The following is an 18,788-nucleotide window of genomic DNA, read 5'->3' on the forward strand; positions in this document are numbered from 1 at the left end:
TTGATTAATAAATTACACTCATAATTAAACACTAACTCTAATCCTAAAAAATAGCATATTAATTATAATTTAATATTTTATTAACTAATAAAATTTTTCTTAATCAGATAATGATATTAATTCTATCCTAAAAATTAGCACATTAATTAAAAAAATTAATTTTTTAATTAGATAATAATTATAATTCTAAAATATAATATCTTAAATTATATTTTTATTATTATATTGAATAATAAATTAATTTTTAATTATATAATAAATTTCTAATCCTAAAACTAGTAATATCAATTATAGTATTAAGTTATATAATACTAAAATAATTAATAAATATTTCTAAAATAATTTTTATATTATTGTACTAATAAGAATTTTAAAAATTTTAAAAAATATTTAGAAATAGTTAGTTTGCTTTTTTTAAAAAATATTATAAATTAATATTAAATATTTTATTAAATTGTATCTATCAACTTAATTTTATAATCAAAATAATAATAACAGTCATGCAACGCAAAAGTAAACGACTAGTTATATTATATTATACACATAAAAATTACAATTTAATTTATAAATTTATGTTATTACTTGTCAATTACCTATGTATTGCACAACTATTATTATCATTTGTAATATAAAATTAAGTTGATAGATGCAATTTAATTAAAATCTTAATATTTAATATTAATTTATAATATTTTAAAAAAATAGTAAACTAACTATTTTTAAATGTCTTTAATTTTTTAAAACCTTAAAATTTTATAAATGAATAATATAAAATTATTTTAAAAATATTTAATACTTATTTTTAGTATTATATAACTTAATACTATAATCGATGTTATTACTTTTAGGATTAAAAATTTATTATATATTAAAATTTATTTATTATTGAATTTAATATTAACAATATAATCTAAAATATTATTTTTTAAAATTAAAATTATTATTTAATTAAAAAACTAATTAATTAGTTAAATATACTATTAAAATATAATGAATATGCTATTTTTAAAATAGAATTAATATTATTATCTTAGGAAACTATTTATTAGTTAACATAATATTAAGATATAATAAATATATTATTTCTTAGAATTAAAGTGAGTGTTTAATTAGGAATGTAATTTATTAATCAATTAATTATAAAATTACACTTAAGCTTGAATCCTATGTGTCAAAAATAGTATATATGTCAAAATAAATATTCTACATGTCAAAAATTAAGCACAAGTGTTAAAAAAATTTTAAATATCATGAATTAATATATATATATATAGATTATTATTATTATTGTATAAATATTTGAAAAAAATAAAGAAAATATGAAAAAGAGATTGAAACTGATACAAACCTTTATGATTAATTGTTTAAAAAGGGTTTGATTGCTCAAGTGTACTGCAGAAATGATTTAATTTTGCTTATTTAATGAAGTCTCTTTTTCGAGCAAAAAAGAAAAATATGAATTTTATTAAGTTTTTGTTTACAAATATAAAGAATAAGATTATGGCTAATTCTTTTATCACTTAAGATTTGAAAAGATTTTCTTTATATATATATTTTTTAAAATTGTACTATAATATTTTTTTCATATTTTATTAATATTCTTTTAGTATCCTTAAATGACTTATTTAATTTTATTTAATTATATTTGGTATATATTATATTTTCTGAAACATACATTTTCATATCATCAAAACATACATCTTTATATAATCAAAACATACCGGTTAGTTATAAAAAAAACATGTAATATCATTCAATTCACGAATACCAAACATATAAAAATATAAAATAAAAATGGTAATATGTACCTCATTCCGATGAATTCACAATAATACAAGTTAAAATATATCATTTTTATAATTTTTTATATTTTCTTAACAAAATTCTAAAATAATAAAAAAAATAAAAATAAAAATAAAAATTAATTTTACAATAATATAAGTTGAAATAATATTCTTTCAGTATCTTTTATATATACTTTTAATATTCTTTTGATGAAATCTAAAAGAAAATACGTAAATAAAAAATTTTGAGAAGGAAAAATCAGTAAAAAGCTTCTAAAAAGATCGTGAGAATAATTTTTTATTTTTATTTTTAAAAGAAAACAGTATCCATTAAATTTCTTCAATTCTATTATAGTTTCCCCTTCCTTTTAAGTAGGGGCAAATAACTCATCCAACTCAATAGGATTTTGACGTGAGAGTCAAAACGTATAAATTTCATTAACCAAGCCAGAATCTGGTATGGAGTCTTCTTGTTCACGCATAGAAGGGGTCTGCTTGAGTGTTTGGTAGTTAGACTATCATAAGAGAGTAGATAGCCCATCACCATATCAAATTTAATTAGACAGCTAATTCATCATTGAATTTGGAGTGCTTAGCAGTAATGGATAGTCAGGTGATTATAGCTATTTTCACAAGATTTTCAGGTAAATGAAGAAAGAAGGCATTTTCAGGCCAAGAACTAACAAACATGCATGTCATCTGAAGAAGCATCAAGTTGCAAAGTGTGCATTTCCATGCCACTAGTCAGAGGTAAACTCTGCGTGTTTTTTTTTTTATCTTGTATTATTCTCTCCTGCTTGCTTGTATATTTCAGAGTGAAAAGTGGAAAAAGCAAATACAGTCACCCATCATCACCACCTGTATGATTGTATTAATAGTTTGGTCTTCGAAGGATGATACTAAGGCAACCTTACTATGTTGTGTTGTATTTATCCACACTGACTAATTTAAGATCAATCAGGGCTGTCAAACTGTATAGTTTGCTTCTAGACAACAGAAGCTATCATGTGCTACTTCTTGTTCTGTCTGGCAAGCTTCGTAGACAAGCAGGTTTGTATCATATGTCATCCGTCACAGGGTATGTAAGCACAAAACAAAATGCTCCCAATTGAAGATAAACCAGAATTTGTTAGAACTGATGTTTCCAGATTCACATATTTTCTGAATGAACAAGACATTGAAAAGGCTACTATTTAAGTATTTAACCAGCAAGAACTATGGTAAAGGCAGAGAAGGGTCAGTAGAACTTCTATATAGCTTGTTTTAACCTGTCAGCCAAAGCCATGGGCATCACAAAAAGGCCCTTGCTCTCCAAAAATTTTGTTGCAGCAGATGAATTCACTTTCAGCAACTTCGCCATTGTCTCTTCAAGAGGTTCATTCATTGTCTGCTGATGAAGAATATAAGGATGATATCCCTGCAAAGCAATCAGGATTTCATGGTCATATGAGAGTGTAAAACTGAAAGAAGGTCACCATTGAAATTAGCCTCTATTGGTTGATTTCAAGGCTTTCAAGATTACTTTAACGAAACATTTAAACACAGGTTACCTCAAGGAAATGGGCGGGGCCAGAACACAAGTGACCTTCCAATCTGCTCCGACTTAATTCCTGCAAAGTTCATTTTCCCTTTGAACTCATTAATACCATCATTAGACAGGATACTGAGAAAAAAGAAAAGCATACTTCAAAATGAATAACTCTATCTGAGCTAATTGATTAAAGGACAGGGACAAGAAGTTAAAGCCAATTGATAAACATATTTTCTTATGCCAACACTAGCTATAGTATGCAGAAATAATTTTTGTCTTCCATAAATTAATGAGCAAGTGAAGTTACCGCCATCTGGAGCATGCAAATGCATAACATGCTTGTCATTTGTTCTGTGCTAAATCCCTAAGTTGTTAGTCAAGGAATAGAGTACTGCTTAGTTACAAACTATGCCCTGCGATTAGCATCTTAATTGCATGATAAAATGGTACAAGTCAAATTAAGTATTTAATGACCAGCAGTATCGTCTTTGTTAATGTTATAATAACAAGAAACTTGGTGCTGACAAAATAATAATAGTAGACTGTCAATTCCAAAAGATGACAGCTGAAATATGCGACCAAATGTTATGATCACTTGAACAAACTCCAACCCATTATTTTTCACCATGAAGTCATAATGAAGCATATATGCTACAAGTATATGAGCATGAAGCTCCTCTTTATGTAGAAGCGTGAGTTCATTAAGTCAAAAGGAGGGATTTACCTTCATCTGAAGCTGCAGGTACTTGACATAGTCGATAATTTCATCCATCACGACTATTTGGCTTCCCTATAGAACAAATTAACCAATGAGATCCACGAACCTTTGACTAATAATTGCAAGAAACAATACCTAATTAAGATGGAACATTCAAACAGAGAGGTCTAAGAACATGGGGACATTAGAACCATGCATAACACAAACCTACAGGCTTGCCTATTGTAGGTGTGTTTATAATTTTTTTTATTTAAATTATTGATATTGTTTTTAAACTTTTGTAATCTGTTTTCCCAAATCTACTTTTGATAAAAGCATCAACTACTTTTTTCAAAAGTAATTTTCAAAACTCATGGAATATAATAAAATAAAAATTGAGGTTGGAAAAGCACAATGCCAAGTGGCCTATGTGGTTCTATCTTTTCAATTCTGCAGCAAACTGCATTATAGACGACTCCATAAGACTATTAAAAGCAATATAGCATTTACAGATGATAGCAAATCAAAAACTCATACGTATGAGTTTCACCTTTGCAAGAAGATGCTATACAAGTAAATACCTCGACAGAATGTGGAAGCAGTTCTTGCAGTGCTTTGAGTCTTTCAGCAATTCGTTCTCTGCGTCGCTAAATTAAGCAAAAGAAATCCAGGAAAGTATAAGTGGCGTGCATCCATGTAAGGGACTAATGAGAAATAAGCAATTATGACTTCATGATTTCTAATCAAAGAGTATATTATCATAAATTTGTCATCTTCCAATATTGGGTATTTCCATTATCACTTCCAGTAGACCGATATAGCGCTATGCTTACACGATCACTTGAAATAGCTCTTTGTCTGGACGGATTGGAACCTGGATTGGATAGAAAAACAGATGGAGAAACTTTTGCTCTTGGCTGACTTTGCGAAACATTAGCAACTACTTCACTTGGTGGTTCTTGTGTCCATACAATATGACTCTGTAGCAAGAATTTTGCATCACATTGTCAGGTTGTAAAATTCTCATCTAGGAAGTTATTCTTGAATAACATCTTGAGGTAGCAACTTACAGCAAGATAACATGGTTCATAAAGGAGTAACGTAAGGAAACCTGACCTGGGCTTGGTTCTGGTCTTGTAAATTTTCCAATTGGTTCCTTGAGTCCTCCTCATTATATCTCACCTGTTGAACAGAAAACAAAAGAAAAAATTAGTGAAGATATTGAACCTAAAAAACCAAAATAATTCACAGAAAGAGTAAAGCATAAAAGTCATTTACATACATTGAGTGAAGATTCATGGTTATCCATGCTGAACATGTAAGGATATGAACTCAATTTCCAAGAATCCATATCAAGAGAAGGGCCAGCATGTTTAGGATTAGAACTAGAAGGCATTCCTGAATTGTAAAATAATTCTTTTTGGATTTCAGTCGTGCCTTGAATGAAATGCGAGTCACCAACTGGTGAAGGAATGCTCTCTAATACATGACGATCAGGAGCTTTTGATGAATTTTCCGTTAGAAATTCATAATAATTCAATGGTGTTCTCTGGCTTCCAAACAAAAGAGGTAGAGGCAGAGGGTTTTGTCCTCCTCCATCTAATGTAATAAAGTGCTGATTACTATCATCTTCAGGTTCATCAGGTACATAAGATACATCATTAACATTCCATCCAATATTCATCATCATCATCAACTCAAGAGCATTCGGGTAACCATTTTGTCCATCCATACTGCCAAATTTTGGAATTGCTTAGTAACAAAAATTGATTGTTAAGAGAAAATTGTCACAAGTTAACTCGAGAAAAAAAAAAAAAAACAGTAACAAAGCGACTAATCATGATGTAAGAAAAAGAATTTCCAAGAAGTGAAAACCATGCATGGTCTAAGATTTTGCGAAAATCAAACAAAACCCTTGTTTTGTGAAAATACAAGCTAGGGTTTCACTCAAGAAGCGAACCGCTTCCTGTAAGTAGTTTAAAGTTTCAGGTTTTTATTGAGTTTCATTTCCAATAATCAGCAGACAAGCATGACAAGTACACATCAACATCAAATTGCAAACTAAACATGCAAATACCATGGATTGATCATTCTCTATAATACACGTATGCTATCAAACAGTGCAGTGAACGAAAATAGAACATAACTTATTAAATAAAGTCATCATGCAGAGTACAATCACTGAATAAATGACTATATAAAAGAAGAAAAAAAGATTACTTGAGTTTGAGGAGCAAGAGAAAGGAATCACTTTAACATTATGACATTAGAGAGAAATAGAATGCTTAGGGTTGAAAGAAACGAGATGGCTTTTTAGCTCCGGATCATTTGGCTGAGTGGCTTTTGGATTAGTACGTACACTAACAGAACGAAGCACTGCAAATCTGCAATTTCGTTAGCTGGCTGGCGCTGCCTGCCAGAGATATGATTCCTTTTCTACCCCTAAAGTTGCTTTGTAATTACGAGATTGCCTTTATTTATTATAGGAAAGCCCATTTCCAAGTTCGGTCATGCCTGGACTGGACAAATAAGTGCGTGGCCACCAAGCCTCATTTGAATTTCTCTGCTTTGACGATTGTACATCTTTGCCTAAAAGGGCATTGTCGTCTGCAGCGTGCAAGGAGAAGTAGCGATTACATCTTTGCCTTAAAGGACATTATCGTCTGCAAAGTGCAAAATGAAGTAGCATTAAATACGGGGTATATTCGTTTGTCAATTCTGCTGGTCCTCAAAAACTCCAAAATCGGAACAAAAATTATAAACATACAGATCTGTTGAAATCGATTCGTCAATCAATCATGGCAACTCCTGAGGTTCTGCAGCTCATTGAAGAGGGTATTGTTACTTCTCCTATGCTTGATCATCCAAAAGGTGCCATCTTTTCCTCCGTTACCCTCTTTATCTTTTTACTCTTTTTTCTTTTGTTTCTAATTCATTATTATTATAATATCCTCGTTCTTTTCAGTGTCAATTCACCATTTAAGTTGGAAAGTGTATAAAATTATTGTGAGAAATTTGGAATGTTATTTTAAATTAATTAGTAGTAATTTGCCATGCCAAGCTTGCATCTTTTAATTTTTTTTTCCATGACTAACCAATTTATTGTTCGCAGCTGAAACTGCGAAGTCGCGAGGTTTGTCAATTGAGAAGAAAATTGAGTTCCTTGAGAGCTTGACTGCCAAAGTAATTTTTTTTCGTTTCTTTTTGCGCCAAGTCTTACAGAATTAAGTTCATGTTATGATTTATCTGGTTTTGAAACTAACACGAGTTTGTGCTACTTTATAACTATTTCAGGTGAGTAACAGGAGATCTCGTAGATGGATAAATGATCGTTTATTAATGGAACTTGTTCCTCGTTTGAATGCTGATGAAATTAGAGGCTTGTTTGCCCCACCACCATGGGGTAATAATCACTAATATCTTACTATGACAAACTCATATTTATGGTGTTTTAATTAGTTCCTGATTTCGTGGTTTATTCTGTAAATACTAAATAATGTTTCATTTTATAGGCAAAATATTTTTAATGGACCAGGAAGACAACCGATTTTATATGTTGTTTTCGTGTGCTTAATGAGTTGCTTTAGTAACATTTTATCTTATATTTACCTTCTTTTTCATGGTCTATTTGCATTTTTTTCTGTACTTTCACTGTGTGTCATATTTGCACACATTGATTTTTGGGTTCTTTTTACAGGTGATGATGTACCACCATCAGCATTTTCCATGACTAATGTGGGAGAGTGGGAATACTTTAGGAATATAGATATGGACAAACAGGTGTCTTTGATATTTTTCATCAAAGCATGTCTTTAATCTTTTTTGTATGTTCTCCAGTTATGAAGCAGATCTTTTCCCTGCTTTTATCATTTTGATATTCTGGTGTGATAATTAAATTAAATGCGACTTTTGATTGGTAATATAAGCCCTTATAATGCTTTCTGTGATTGTTCAGATTCGTACTCATGAATTATTTCTATGTGATATACAATAAATTGAAGACACTGTTGCTGTGTGCTCACTGGCAATGTATTACAACTGTATATTTTGTGGCAGGCCCATATTATTGATGGCCTAAGTAACTCAACAACAAAGAGGAGGGGTCGTATTGATGAAGATAAGGTGGCTGTTTTAAATGCATGGCGCAGAATAGATTGCCGAACAAGAGAGGCTCTTCGTCGTAGCTTTCTTACAGATCTTATTGATGGCTATGAGGTATCACATGCTTACTTTTCACTTTTGCATTTCAACATGGCAAGTGCAATTTTATTTGCTCTACTTTTTCTTACTTTATTCTCAGTGTGCAAGTAGTGTAGGTGTTGACTAGACTGAGGCCTGCCTGTAATACCAAAACCTGTCTCAATTCTCAAGAGCTTAATTCACTGATTTTTGACCTGCTTTTTCAGTTTTGTTGATGAATTTACTATCCTAGATTTGTCAACCATGATGTATCTTTCTAGTGATAGAATGCCATCCTATAGCTGTTACTCATGGTCCATAGCATGCTTCCCTTGTTTTTGAAACAATCCTAACCATATGGATAGAAAAGCCTGTTCATTTGTTGATCAAGACTCCTGTGCATGTTTTCTTCTGTTTATGTAAAATTGCCAAATCTTTGCTCTTTTTAGAGCCTGACAACATTTACTTTTCAGACTTGCATACGGGCCTTCATTCAGGAAAGCGAAGATGAAGACGTTCTTGCACTACAAGTTCAAGATCCTTTTCATAGATTGTTGCTTCATGGTGTTTGTGAGGTAATTTCTGCCATTTGCTCTGGAAAGGGAAGAATTCCCCTAGATATATTGAGCATATTCAGAAGAGGTAGCTTATTATTGTGTGGATTATAGAATGACTTGTCTGGAAAAAATATGATAATGATTGTCTTATTACATAGGTGTGTTTATTTATGATTGCAACTATGATGTTGAAGTGCTATGTAGACTAATTATCTGTTCTTCTGCAGTTTTACAACTTGGCATCAGTAACAGCGTCTGAGTCCAAGGAGACAGAATCGCTGAAGACAACTAGGATAAAGAAGAAGAAAATGGGAGTGAGCGAGCTTCCAACTATCACCCTGTCACATTTCCTGAAAATGTCAAAGGGAGGCATTTGGTGATCCGACTGGGAAGGAGCTCCAAGTTGTGTACATAAATAAGATATAATCCATCTTGATATTGGAACTCCCAATTCAGAGTATAAGATTGAATCTGGATGTAACATTTTATATAATTTGTATCATTTCTCACTGTAATTTGTGGATCTCCAAGCTTTCAAGAAGCTGCAGAGTCTGAATGTAGATTATATTTCCGATCAGCCAAAGGGGGCTGATTGTAGTAGGTTCAGTCTTGATAGTTGACAATGTAGGTTCCTTCAAAATATCATTGTACTTGCAGTTGAATTGATGTATTTGAAGTTTCATTTCTTTTATTCCCCGTTTTTAACAATCTGGTGCAAACATAACCGCAAACTTTAAAGGGAAATGATCTTCTGTATGTTTAATTGAACAGCTCCATTTTAATTAGAATCCTATTCGGAGGAAAGATCTCGTTTTTTGCATTCAATCTGCTACATGCTGGCTAAAAGACCGAAGTAAGCATGAGAGAATTTACCATATATTAGGGTGTCAAAATGGGCCATATGATACAGAATTCGATCCGTTTATAATACAGTTTGAAACGAATTGTATAACAGGTTGATTCATGAATTCATTATAACCTATGTAATTTTTCGTGTTGTATTGAATCGTGTCAACCCGATTCAATCCATTTATAATTCGTAAATTTTAAAAGATAAAAAGTAAAATAATTATATATAAAAAAAATATATTTAAAAAGTAAAATATAATAAATAAGACTTAATTAGTATGAAAATTCTAACAAAATTTTTTACTAATTTACTTTTAAGCTATCTCTCTTCCTAAATAAATAAAATTCTAATAAAATAATTAATACTATTTATATAAATTTTAAAAATATTATTTATAATAATTAAAAATTTTATTTATAATTTAATACTGTTTATATTAATTTAAAAATATAATTCTTTTATATATTAAATATATTAAATATTATGTCATTTATATAATAAATTAAACAGATAGTGTTAGATATATGATCCATACATGACTTATTTAAATAAACGTATTATTATTAGTATATTTTCTTGTCGGCTTTTAAAAATAAAAAATTCATGACAAACACGAAGGAGGAACACGTTTTGACGCCCCTACCATATAATGTGTAACTGCCGGGCAAACACCACTGGGCCGTCGCCCTCCTTCTCTTGGTGTGCTACTTTCCTTCTCCTGCAAACAAAGCAACTTTCATTTAACTATACCCGAACTCTCTCTATCTTTTTCTCAAGACTATGGAGAAACAATTCATCAAATACTTTGTGGTATATACTTTCTCTTTCTGTAAATATAATATTTATAGCTGTAACTCGTGGCACGAATAAAATTGGTTCTAACAATTGTCTATTTAACTGGTTTTGAAAATTGTTCAGGTGGACGCATTCACCAATTCAGCTTTCAAGGGGAACCCAGCAGCTGTTTGTTTATTAGAAGACGAGAGAGATGATAAATGGTTGCAATCTGTAGCTGCTGAGTTCAATATCTCTGAGACCTGCTATTTGACCCGGATCTCTCATCACTCTGATACTGTTCCTTCTAATCCCAGGTTCCGCCTGAGGTGGTTTACTCCTGTTGCTGAGGTACTTACATTGGTACTAATTAACATTCCTTTCTTCTTTTGAATTGGTTGACTTTGCTTGTTTTGGGTTTTGTCTTCAAAATTCGATGACTGTGAATCTGTTGTTATGTCTTCTTATCGTTGTGTCTAGATTAATTAGAATCGATTTTGTTGGTTGGGTTGGTTTTAATCACAAATCCTTATTATTTAAGTGGGTCTTCTTGATTCACCTGTCGGGTTAAACCAATAGTCATTATGCTTTTGTCTCTAAAAGTGAGTCTGGAAAGTTAAAAATGCAAGATACCGATTGTCTTAATTTATTCTCATCTTTGGAAAGCTTACAGTGCTAGAGTTTATTACTTCATTCCTTTCAACTTAAAAAAGAAAAGATAAAAAAAAAAAAAAAAAAAACCAAGAGACTTTGAATTGGAATCTTGCTTAAAATAACATGATTTTGCTAGAACTCGATTCAAACAATTTATTGAAAAAAATCCCTAATTGATTTGCTTGTTTCTTTTGTGGTGGTTTGGTTTCGCATTTTTAGATATTGGCTATTTAATTAGAAGTATTCTAAGTTTCTTATTTATTTTGTTTTGGCAGGTTAAACTTTGTGGCCATGCAACACTAGCAGCTTCACATACCATCTTTTCTAATGGTTTGGTAAATTCTGACATTATTGAGTTTGACACCTTATCTGGTATTCTAACAGCTAAGAAGGTTTCTGAAATCAGTAAAACTGATGTCTCAAGTATTCAAAATGGGGAAGCAAACGAGTTGTTCCTCATTGAATTAAATTTCCCTACCGTCCTAAGTACTGAATTCAACTCTGTTGATCTTGCACCAATCTCTAAAGCCCTGAATGGTGCTTCCATAATAGATATCAGGAGGACTACTACTGCGGATGACCTTTTTGTAATACTTCCCATCCTTTTCCTCTTAGACATCCTACATCTCATTTGCTTTTTCTCAGTTAAAATAAACAAATATAAAAAGCATTTCCTGATAGAGTTAGCAGTATGAATGGCATAAATCATTGTGTTACTATGTTTCATAATCTATGAATAATAGCCTTGGTTCCTAAATAATAGTTGTGGCTTGTATGCAGAGTTCTTTGACATAGAACTTCACTTTTATTAGGTTGTGCTGCCATCTGCTAAAGCTGTCAGTGAATTACAGCCACAGTTTGATGACATTTTAAAATGTCCTGGAAGGGGAATAATTGTTTCAGGAGTTGCTCCGCCAGAGTCTGGATTCGATTTTTATAGTCGATTCTTCTGTCCCAAATATGGAATTAATGAGGTAAATTTGCTGCTATTGATCCTGATTATTGTAATGATATCCTAAATCCAAATCCTAATTTACTTTGTTGCATGCCTATGCAATGTAAAGATTATGGTATCTAACATTGCTGTTCTGTCTGGCTAATGATATCTCTTTGTCCACCTGCGTTGCTGGATCCTTTTTGGTCTAGGCATTGTGACAATGCTAAAACTCAGTATAGTAAACTAGTAAATGAAATTGAATGAGGAAACGATTCTCACTGCATGCTTGAATTCTTCAGGATCCTGTTTGTGGGAGTGCACATTGTGCTTTAGCCCCTTACTGGGGCAAAAAGCTGGGGAAGTGTGATTTTATGGCATATCAGGTACTTCCTCTCCTCCCTTTCTCTACCATCTCTCTCTCTCTCTCTCCCACGCATGTGCACGCATGCAATTGTACACTACTAACCGCATTTTTTTTTATACTTTGCAAGGCATCGCCAAGAAGTGGAATACTAGACATTCATTTGGATGAGCAGAACCAGAGAGTCCTGCTGCGCGGGAAAGCTGTTACTGTTATGGAAGGCTCTCTTTTGGTTTAGATTTTGGAGCTATTTAGACTTGGCATGTATGACTATATTGAAATTGGGGAAACTATATATTTAATTGAAAATCATTATGAATCTTTATAGAATTATTCTATTTGAAAGCTTACATAATGCTTCTTCAATTTCCTGAATTTTGCATTTAGTTGTAGTACTACAGTCGAGTTATATCGAGATCAAGAGCTCGAGGCAACCTCTTCAAACTAAAAAAAGAATTGTGGGCGATAGAATGTTTTAATGTTCTTCAACAAAAAGATCAAATGGCTGCATCCTTCCTATTGCTTCATGTAATAATGCAGACAACAACGATATCTTTTCTGCTCCTTTTTTGCTTCAAAAAGTCTTGTCGTGTTACATTCTTTTTCTCTCTCGAACCAAAAAGTAAAGAAAGCTGAGAGAATTCACCCTTGAAATAGTTTTATTGAACCCCTAATTAAATGCCTTTGAGGCCACAATCTTTATGCGGAAATCTTTTTATTATTATTTGTATACTATTTTCTTTCGTTTTTCCTTGCATCTTCTGAGAAACATACAAAATGTAAAAGAAACCCCGATTACAAAAAGACAAACAAAAGTCACTGGACTCCTCTGTCTTCTGCATCTCTTCCTTCCTCTTATTTATTACTTGCTCTTAGTAACCTTGTTCTCCAGTCTCCACCAAACGTAGCCGCTTTGTATCTATTTCATACCATTAGTCTTCTTTCTCTGGAGGACATGGGGGAACAACTTGTTAAATACTTTGTGGTATACCCTTTCTCTAGATTAACTGTATCTTCAAGCTTTTGCTGGTATGAATTGATTTTGAAAATTCTGATCAGGTGGATGCTTTCACCGATTCGGCCTTCAAGGGGAATCCAGCGGCAGTATGTTTATTGGAGGAAGAGAGAGATGATAAATGGTTGCAATCTGTAGCTGCCGAGTTTAACCTCTCCGAGACCTGCTATTTGACTCGCATCACTGACTCTGACACTAATAGTTCAAATCCCAGGTTCCATCTTAGATGGTTTACTCCTGTCTCTGAGGTAATTAGAATTATTCTTCTCCTTCTTTAGATGCAGTCTTCTCGATCTCAAGTTAGATAGATCTATTGCTTTGCTTCATAATTTGCAGCTAGCTCAATGGATAATCATTTTGCTATGCTTTCATCTGAAATTCCTAATTGCTACTTTTCTTTTTGCAGGTTGAGCTATGTGGTCATGCAACACTAGCAGCTTCACACGCTCTCTTTTCAAATGGTTTGTTGAATTCGGACATTATTGAGTTTGTAACACTATCTGGGATTCTGACTGCTAAGAGGATTCCTGAAACCAGCAAAACTGATGGTTCAAGCACTCAAATTGGCAAAACAAAAGAGGACTTCCTTATCGAATTAGATTTCCCTTCTAACCAGACTACTGAATTCAATGCTTTTGATCTGGATTTGATTTCCAAAGCCTTGAATGGTGCTTCCATAATTGATGTCAAGAGGACTACTGCTACCTCAGATGACCTCCTTGTAATGCATCCTGTCATATTTCTCTTACGGATTACTTCTCATTCCTTCTTTCCTTTTTTTTTTGTCCAAAAGACAAGCTTTGCTGAGTTAAATAAGCATTAAAACTAGTTATTTTGAGAGAGTGCTATTTATCTGGCTTGAATGTGAGCTGCATAAATTGTGACGTTACTATTGTTTCATGAACTCAATATAAACTACCTTTATATGCATTGCTTCTAACATGTAGAGCGCTAATATTTACCTGATAAAAATCTGTATGCTCTGTAGGTTGTGCTGCCATCTGCTAGAGCCGTTACAGAATTACAGCCACAGATTGATGAGATACTACAATGTCCTGTGGGTGGGATCATTGTTACTGGGGTAGCTCCATCGGAGTCTGGATTCGACTTTGTTAGTCGATACTTCGCTCCCAAATTCGGTATCAATGAGGTAAATGAGCTGACAGCAATGTGATAATTAGATCCTTGTTGGTATAGTCAATTGTGATAAATGAAACTGAATCAGCACAAATTTTCTCATATTATTCAGGATCCTGTCACGGGGAGTGCACATTGCTGTTTAGCCCCCTATTGGAGCAAGAAGCTAGGCAAGTCCGATTTGATGGCGTATCAGGTACTTCCTCCTCCCTCTCTCTGTCACACACACACAGAGACATGGAATACAGACTTTATAGATTTGCGTATGATTCATACTGTGTCAGGCATCAGCAAGAGGTGGAATATTGAATATTCATTTTGACGAGCAGAAGCAGAGAGTGCTGCTGCGAGGGAAAGCTGTCACTGTGATGGAAGGCTCTCTTCTGGTTTAGAATTTACGAGCGTTTGTAATTATTTCCACTGGGGCTGCTTTCTATGATTGAAGTCATGACTCATGCTCATATTAAAATAATGGGCATTAGCCTCCGCATTGCCTGGATTGTTACTTCCTATTCATACAATAGACGTTCTCACATTGACCCCACCGTCAACAAACCCCAAGCACCACACATCAACGCCCTCCCTCTCAATCCTAACCATTGAATACCATCCAAAAATTTCTCCAGAACACCTCATCGCTCTCCATCACCAGATCAACGGTTGGGACTCCCGGACATGATACATATATGCGGGTTATAATGAATTCAATTTATTTCTTTTGACTAACATAATTATTACTTTTATTTCGGTTCAGTTGAAATTTCCGTGAATTATTATTCATACAACAATCGACAGTACATTCAAGTAAGACAATAATGCACCACTACATCAGCTACTAATCGAATCTATTTGAATCCTAATTACTAAAGTAGAAACCCAATTGTCTCCTGATGTGGTGGTTGCAATATCATGCTTAAGTAGATTGTGGGCTGCCACATCAATCAATTGAAATAGATGTGATGTATAATACCAATTGATATAACCCCTTGATTGGTTCCAGTTATTGGTAGTAGTGCAGTTGAAGTTGGTAGAGCATGCGATGTGATCCGTGTGAACAGAATTGAGGAGCCAAACCCAAATCTATTTAAGTCCATATCGAACCTGTAGCTGTAGCAGATTATCCTCCATTTGATACCCACCCAATCAGGCATCAACAAAGTGGGCTTAACTGATAGAATAGGACCCATCGTCTCCTAAATGGGTTATGTTCTGCGTTAACTAAACAAAGTCGGAATGGGGCTTCTCAGTTCTTCTGATGAAACCAATCTACGGCTATTATCAATATCGTGATGGGATGGTTTTTCTTTTCTTTCTTTTGGTGGTTTAAGCATGGCGACAGATTAGAGGCTTCCCAAATCAATTCATTTTGCTAAAGAGAAAACTTGTGGACAATGCCAATTTGGACTTTCTTCCGCATTTTATCCATTAATGGATTGCCAATAATATTTAATTCATTATTATCGACTAAATCCATTTTTTTTTAATAATATCCACAATTTGATTGACATATGATTTGTTTGACTTTGAATATGGCAATTTTCTGGAGCCATCTGCCCTCAAAATCTGTATTAATTCTGTAACAACTCAGTAGCCATGAAATATTATTACGTATAAATATTGTTAACCTCATATATCATTTTGCTGATCCATCTTACTTGATAACCTGAAACTCCTTCTAAAGTACCTTTCAGGGCAACAAAAGAAAGTTATTTATAAGCATACATATTACCCAAAATTCAAAAGCAAAGAAAATCTCTTGCCTGCATTAATTAATAAAGACATGAACGACTTTGTTGAATATTTGATAAATGTCAAAAACTCATCTCTAGGTTAGCTTTATGCCTTTGTTTTCTTCTAAGGTTTAACACAAATTGTACACTGATAACTTTTTATTTTAATAATGAATGTAATATTATAAAGGCAGATCTCTCAAGAATAAAAAAATCAAATTAGCCTATTGCTTGTAAACTAATCCTTGATGCAAACAGATTAAGATGATATACTTATGGATTAATTATTTTGATCATATGGTCAAAATGAAGATCAGAAAATCCACGTTCTAGATTTAAGCGGGTTGCCGCGCTTGAAGTTGCCTCATTTGACAATTGACATTACCACTTTTGTGACAACTTAGTCTACCACCGAAACTTTTAAGACGCCCAACGGCTCATCTCTATCTATCTACTCTATATATATACACATACATGCATGCCCAATCTTCACCAAGCACATAACAATGGCCGTCTCTGTTCACTTCTTTCTGGCCTCTTCTCTTCTCCTTATATTTGTGTCCCCATCTATTGCTCAACAGTCCTTCCGCCCTAGAGCCTTAGTCGTTCCAGTCTCAAAAGATGCATCCACTCTTCAATATGTTACACAAGTCGAACAAAGAACACCTCTGGTGCCCATCAATCTCGTTGTTCATCTTGGTGGCAAGTTCCTCTGGATTGACTGCGAACAGAATTATGTCTCATCAACTTATAGACCAGCTCGTTGCGGTTCTGCCCTTTGCTCACTAGGCGGTTCAGATGGCTGTGGTGATTGCTTCTCAGGGCCTAGGCCAGGCTGCAATAACAACACTTGTGGCGTTTCACCAGACAACCCTTTCACCAATACCGCAACAGGTGGTGAACTTGCCACAGATGTTGTGTCTGTCAATTCCACTAATGGGTCGAACCCTGGCCGTGCTGTGACTGTGCCAAGATTCTTGTTCGCTTGTGCACCAACGTTTTTACTACAGGGACTTGCTACTGGTGCTGTTGGCATAGCTGGTCTTGGCAGGAACAGGGCTGCATTCCCTTCTCAATTTGCTTCTGCTTTTAGTTTGCATAGAAAATTTGCTATTTGTTTAGGATCTGGTAATGGTGTTATATTCTTTGGTGATGGTCCCTATAATTTCTTGCCAAATGTTCAATACACATCTCAATCACTTACCTACACACCTCTCTTTATCAACCCAGTAAGCACAGCTTCAGCTTTTACCCAAGGAGAGCCATCAGTTGAATACTTCATTGGTGTAACTTCTATTAAAATCGATGACAAACCTGTCTCTTTGAACACAACCCTTTTGACCATTGATAGTGAAGGCAATGGTGGAACAAAAATCAGCACTGTGAACCCGTACACTGTCTTGGAATCTTCCATTTTCAATGCTGTGACCGAGGCATTTATTAACGAGGCTGCTGCAAGAAATATTACTAGAGTTGCTTCTGTAGCACCATTTGATGTTTGCTTTAGCAGAAAGAATGTCCCTAGCACACGTTTGGGCTATGGGGTGCCAACTATTTCTTTAGTCCTGCAGAACGAGAATGTGAGTTGGAGTATTTTTGGGGCTAATTCAATAGTGCAGGTTAGTGATGATGTGCTGTGTCTTGGGCTTATTGATGGTGGATCAAACCCAAGAACTTCGATTGTTATCGGAGGATATCAGGTGGAGAATAATTTGTTGCAGTTTGATTTGGCTACTTCAAGGCTTGGATTTAGCTCTTTGCTCTTCGGAAGGATGACTACATGTGCCAACTTCAACTTCACCTCTGTTGCTTAAAGACTACTACAGTTCTTGAATCTTCATCTCATAATTCTGTATGCTATACACTTTTGTGTTATACACAGTTTAAAAGATACTGAATACTGATATAGTGTCACTTCTTTTCCTCTTTGATGAATAAATAAGTGGCCATGATCACCTCAAGTAATTGACCTGAAATGTAAACAGTTATTTGTTCTATATATATGAGTTTCTTACTTTGTAAAGATTGAATAATATCCACGTTATTTAGTTAGAATGATTTTGACAGTTTTACTTTTAGCTAATGCTATATATTTTAACAATTTTAATAAAATAAATAATTAAACGAGTTTCAATTTAAAGAGCAGACACTTTATTTTGAAAGAAGTATTTCACGAATATTTAAAAAAAAAATAATCGTAAAATATAATCTCTTGCAAAGTAAAACCCTATTCAATAGAATAATATTACTCCATGAATAAGATATATGGTTTAGTAGCTATTAATTAATGGATTAATAGAAATGGATATCTTAACTATATATATTTTATAGATATACCCTCGAACAATTAAGATTAATAACATTACGTCAAGTTTATAAGCTGTAACTTGTTAAGAGGAGGCACCAAAATTGAATTGTATATTTAATTAGTACAACAAAAATAGTGATTATCATAGTTTTGGTGATTGACAACAACATTTCTATACCAATGACCACAAAATGAAGACTAAAAGAAACTGGGTTCAGCTGGGCCAACTCTTGAAAGTTGAGATGGATCACAAGGGTCGGCTAGATTGGGCCTA

At 33.4% G+C, this 18,788-nt stretch overlaps 5 protein-coding genes across 6 annotated transcripts; 4 read left to right on the plus strand and 1 right to left on the minus strand.

Annotated features, from left to right (window-relative positions):
- Window positions 1-2,867: 2,867 nt before the first annotated feature.
- On the minus strand, window positions 2,868-6,463 carry LOC8272068 (transcription factor LRL1). The gene is made up of 8 exons (XM_002520723.4): window positions 6,233-6,463; window positions 5,295-5,745; window positions 5,129-5,194; window positions 4,846-4,992; window positions 4,594-4,659; window positions 4,040-4,105; window positions 3,335-3,394; window positions 2,868-3,201 (listed from the first exon to the last, which is right to left on the minus strand). The coding sequence occupies exons 2-8, from the start codon at window positions 5,742-5,744 to the stop codon at window positions 3,034-3,036; spliced, it is 1,023 nt and encodes a 340-aa protein (XP_002520769.1). The 5' UTR covers window position 5,745; window positions 6,233-6,463; the 3' UTR covers window positions 2,868-3,033.
- Window positions 6,464-6,598: 135 nt separating this feature from the next.
- LOC8272067 (R3H domain-containing protein 4) lies at window positions 6,599-9,439 on the plus strand. The gene is made up of 7 exons (XM_015720150.3): window positions 6,599-6,883; window positions 7,125-7,195; window positions 7,307-7,415; window positions 7,710-7,792; window positions 8,069-8,227; window positions 8,665-8,766; window positions 8,976-9,439. Exons 1-7 carry the CDS (start codon window positions 6,811-6,813, stop codon window positions 9,126-9,128), a joined length of 750 nt encoding a protein of 249 aa, XP_015575636.2. The 5' UTR covers window positions 6,599-6,810; the 3' UTR covers window positions 9,129-9,439.
- Window positions 9,440-10,215: 776 nt separating this feature from the next.
- On the plus strand, window positions 10,216-12,674 carry LOC107261389 (uncharacterized isomerase BH0283-like). Its single transcript, XM_015720159.3, has 6 exons — window positions 10,216-10,408; window positions 10,517-10,723; window positions 11,302-11,613; window positions 11,839-12,000; window positions 12,263-12,346; window positions 12,455-12,674. Exons 1-6 carry the CDS (start codon window positions 10,379-10,381, stop codon window positions 12,560-12,562), a joined length of 903 nt encoding a protein of 300 aa, XP_015575645.1. The 5' UTR covers window positions 10,216-10,378; the 3' UTR covers window positions 12,563-12,674.
- Window positions 12,675-12,683: 9 nt separating this feature from the next.
- Window positions 12,684-15,202, plus strand: LOC8272066 (uncharacterized isomerase BH0283). 2 transcript variants are annotated; one of them, XM_048374963.1, is made up of 6 exons: window positions 12,684-12,852; window positions 13,384-13,587; window positions 13,746-14,060; window positions 14,328-14,489; window positions 14,589-14,672; window positions 14,761-15,202. In XM_048374963.1, exons 1-6 carry the CDS (start codon window positions 12,826-12,828, stop codon window positions 14,866-14,868), a joined length of 900 nt encoding a protein of 299 aa, XP_048230920.1. In that variant the 5' UTR covers window positions 12,684-12,825; the 3' UTR covers window positions 14,869-15,202. The 2 variants fall into 2 exon arrangements, with proteins under 2 accessions (XP_048230920.1, XP_002520767.1); XM_002520721.3 differs by lacking the exon at window positions 12,684-12,852 and adding an exon at window positions 12,880-13,309.
- Window positions 15,203-16,678: 1,476 nt separating this feature from the next.
- On the plus strand, window positions 16,679-18,258 carry LOC8272065 (probable aspartic proteinase GIP2). The gene has a single exon (XM_048374952.1). The coding sequence runs from the start codon at window positions 16,713-16,715 to the stop codon at window positions 18,018-18,020; it is 1,308 nt and encodes a 435-aa protein (XP_048230909.1). The 5' UTR covers window positions 16,679-16,712; the 3' UTR covers window positions 18,021-18,258.
- Window positions 18,259-18,788: the final 530 nt, after the last annotated feature.

The sequence above is a fragment of the Ricinus communis genome, chromosome 1 (genome assembly GCF_019578655.1).
Source record: "Ricinus communis isolate WT05 ecotype wild-type chromosome 1, ASM1957865v1, whole genome shotgun sequence".
In the NCBI taxonomy this organism is placed as follows: Eukaryota; Viridiplantae; Streptophyta; class Magnoliopsida; order Malpighiales; family Euphorbiaceae; genus Ricinus; species Ricinus communis.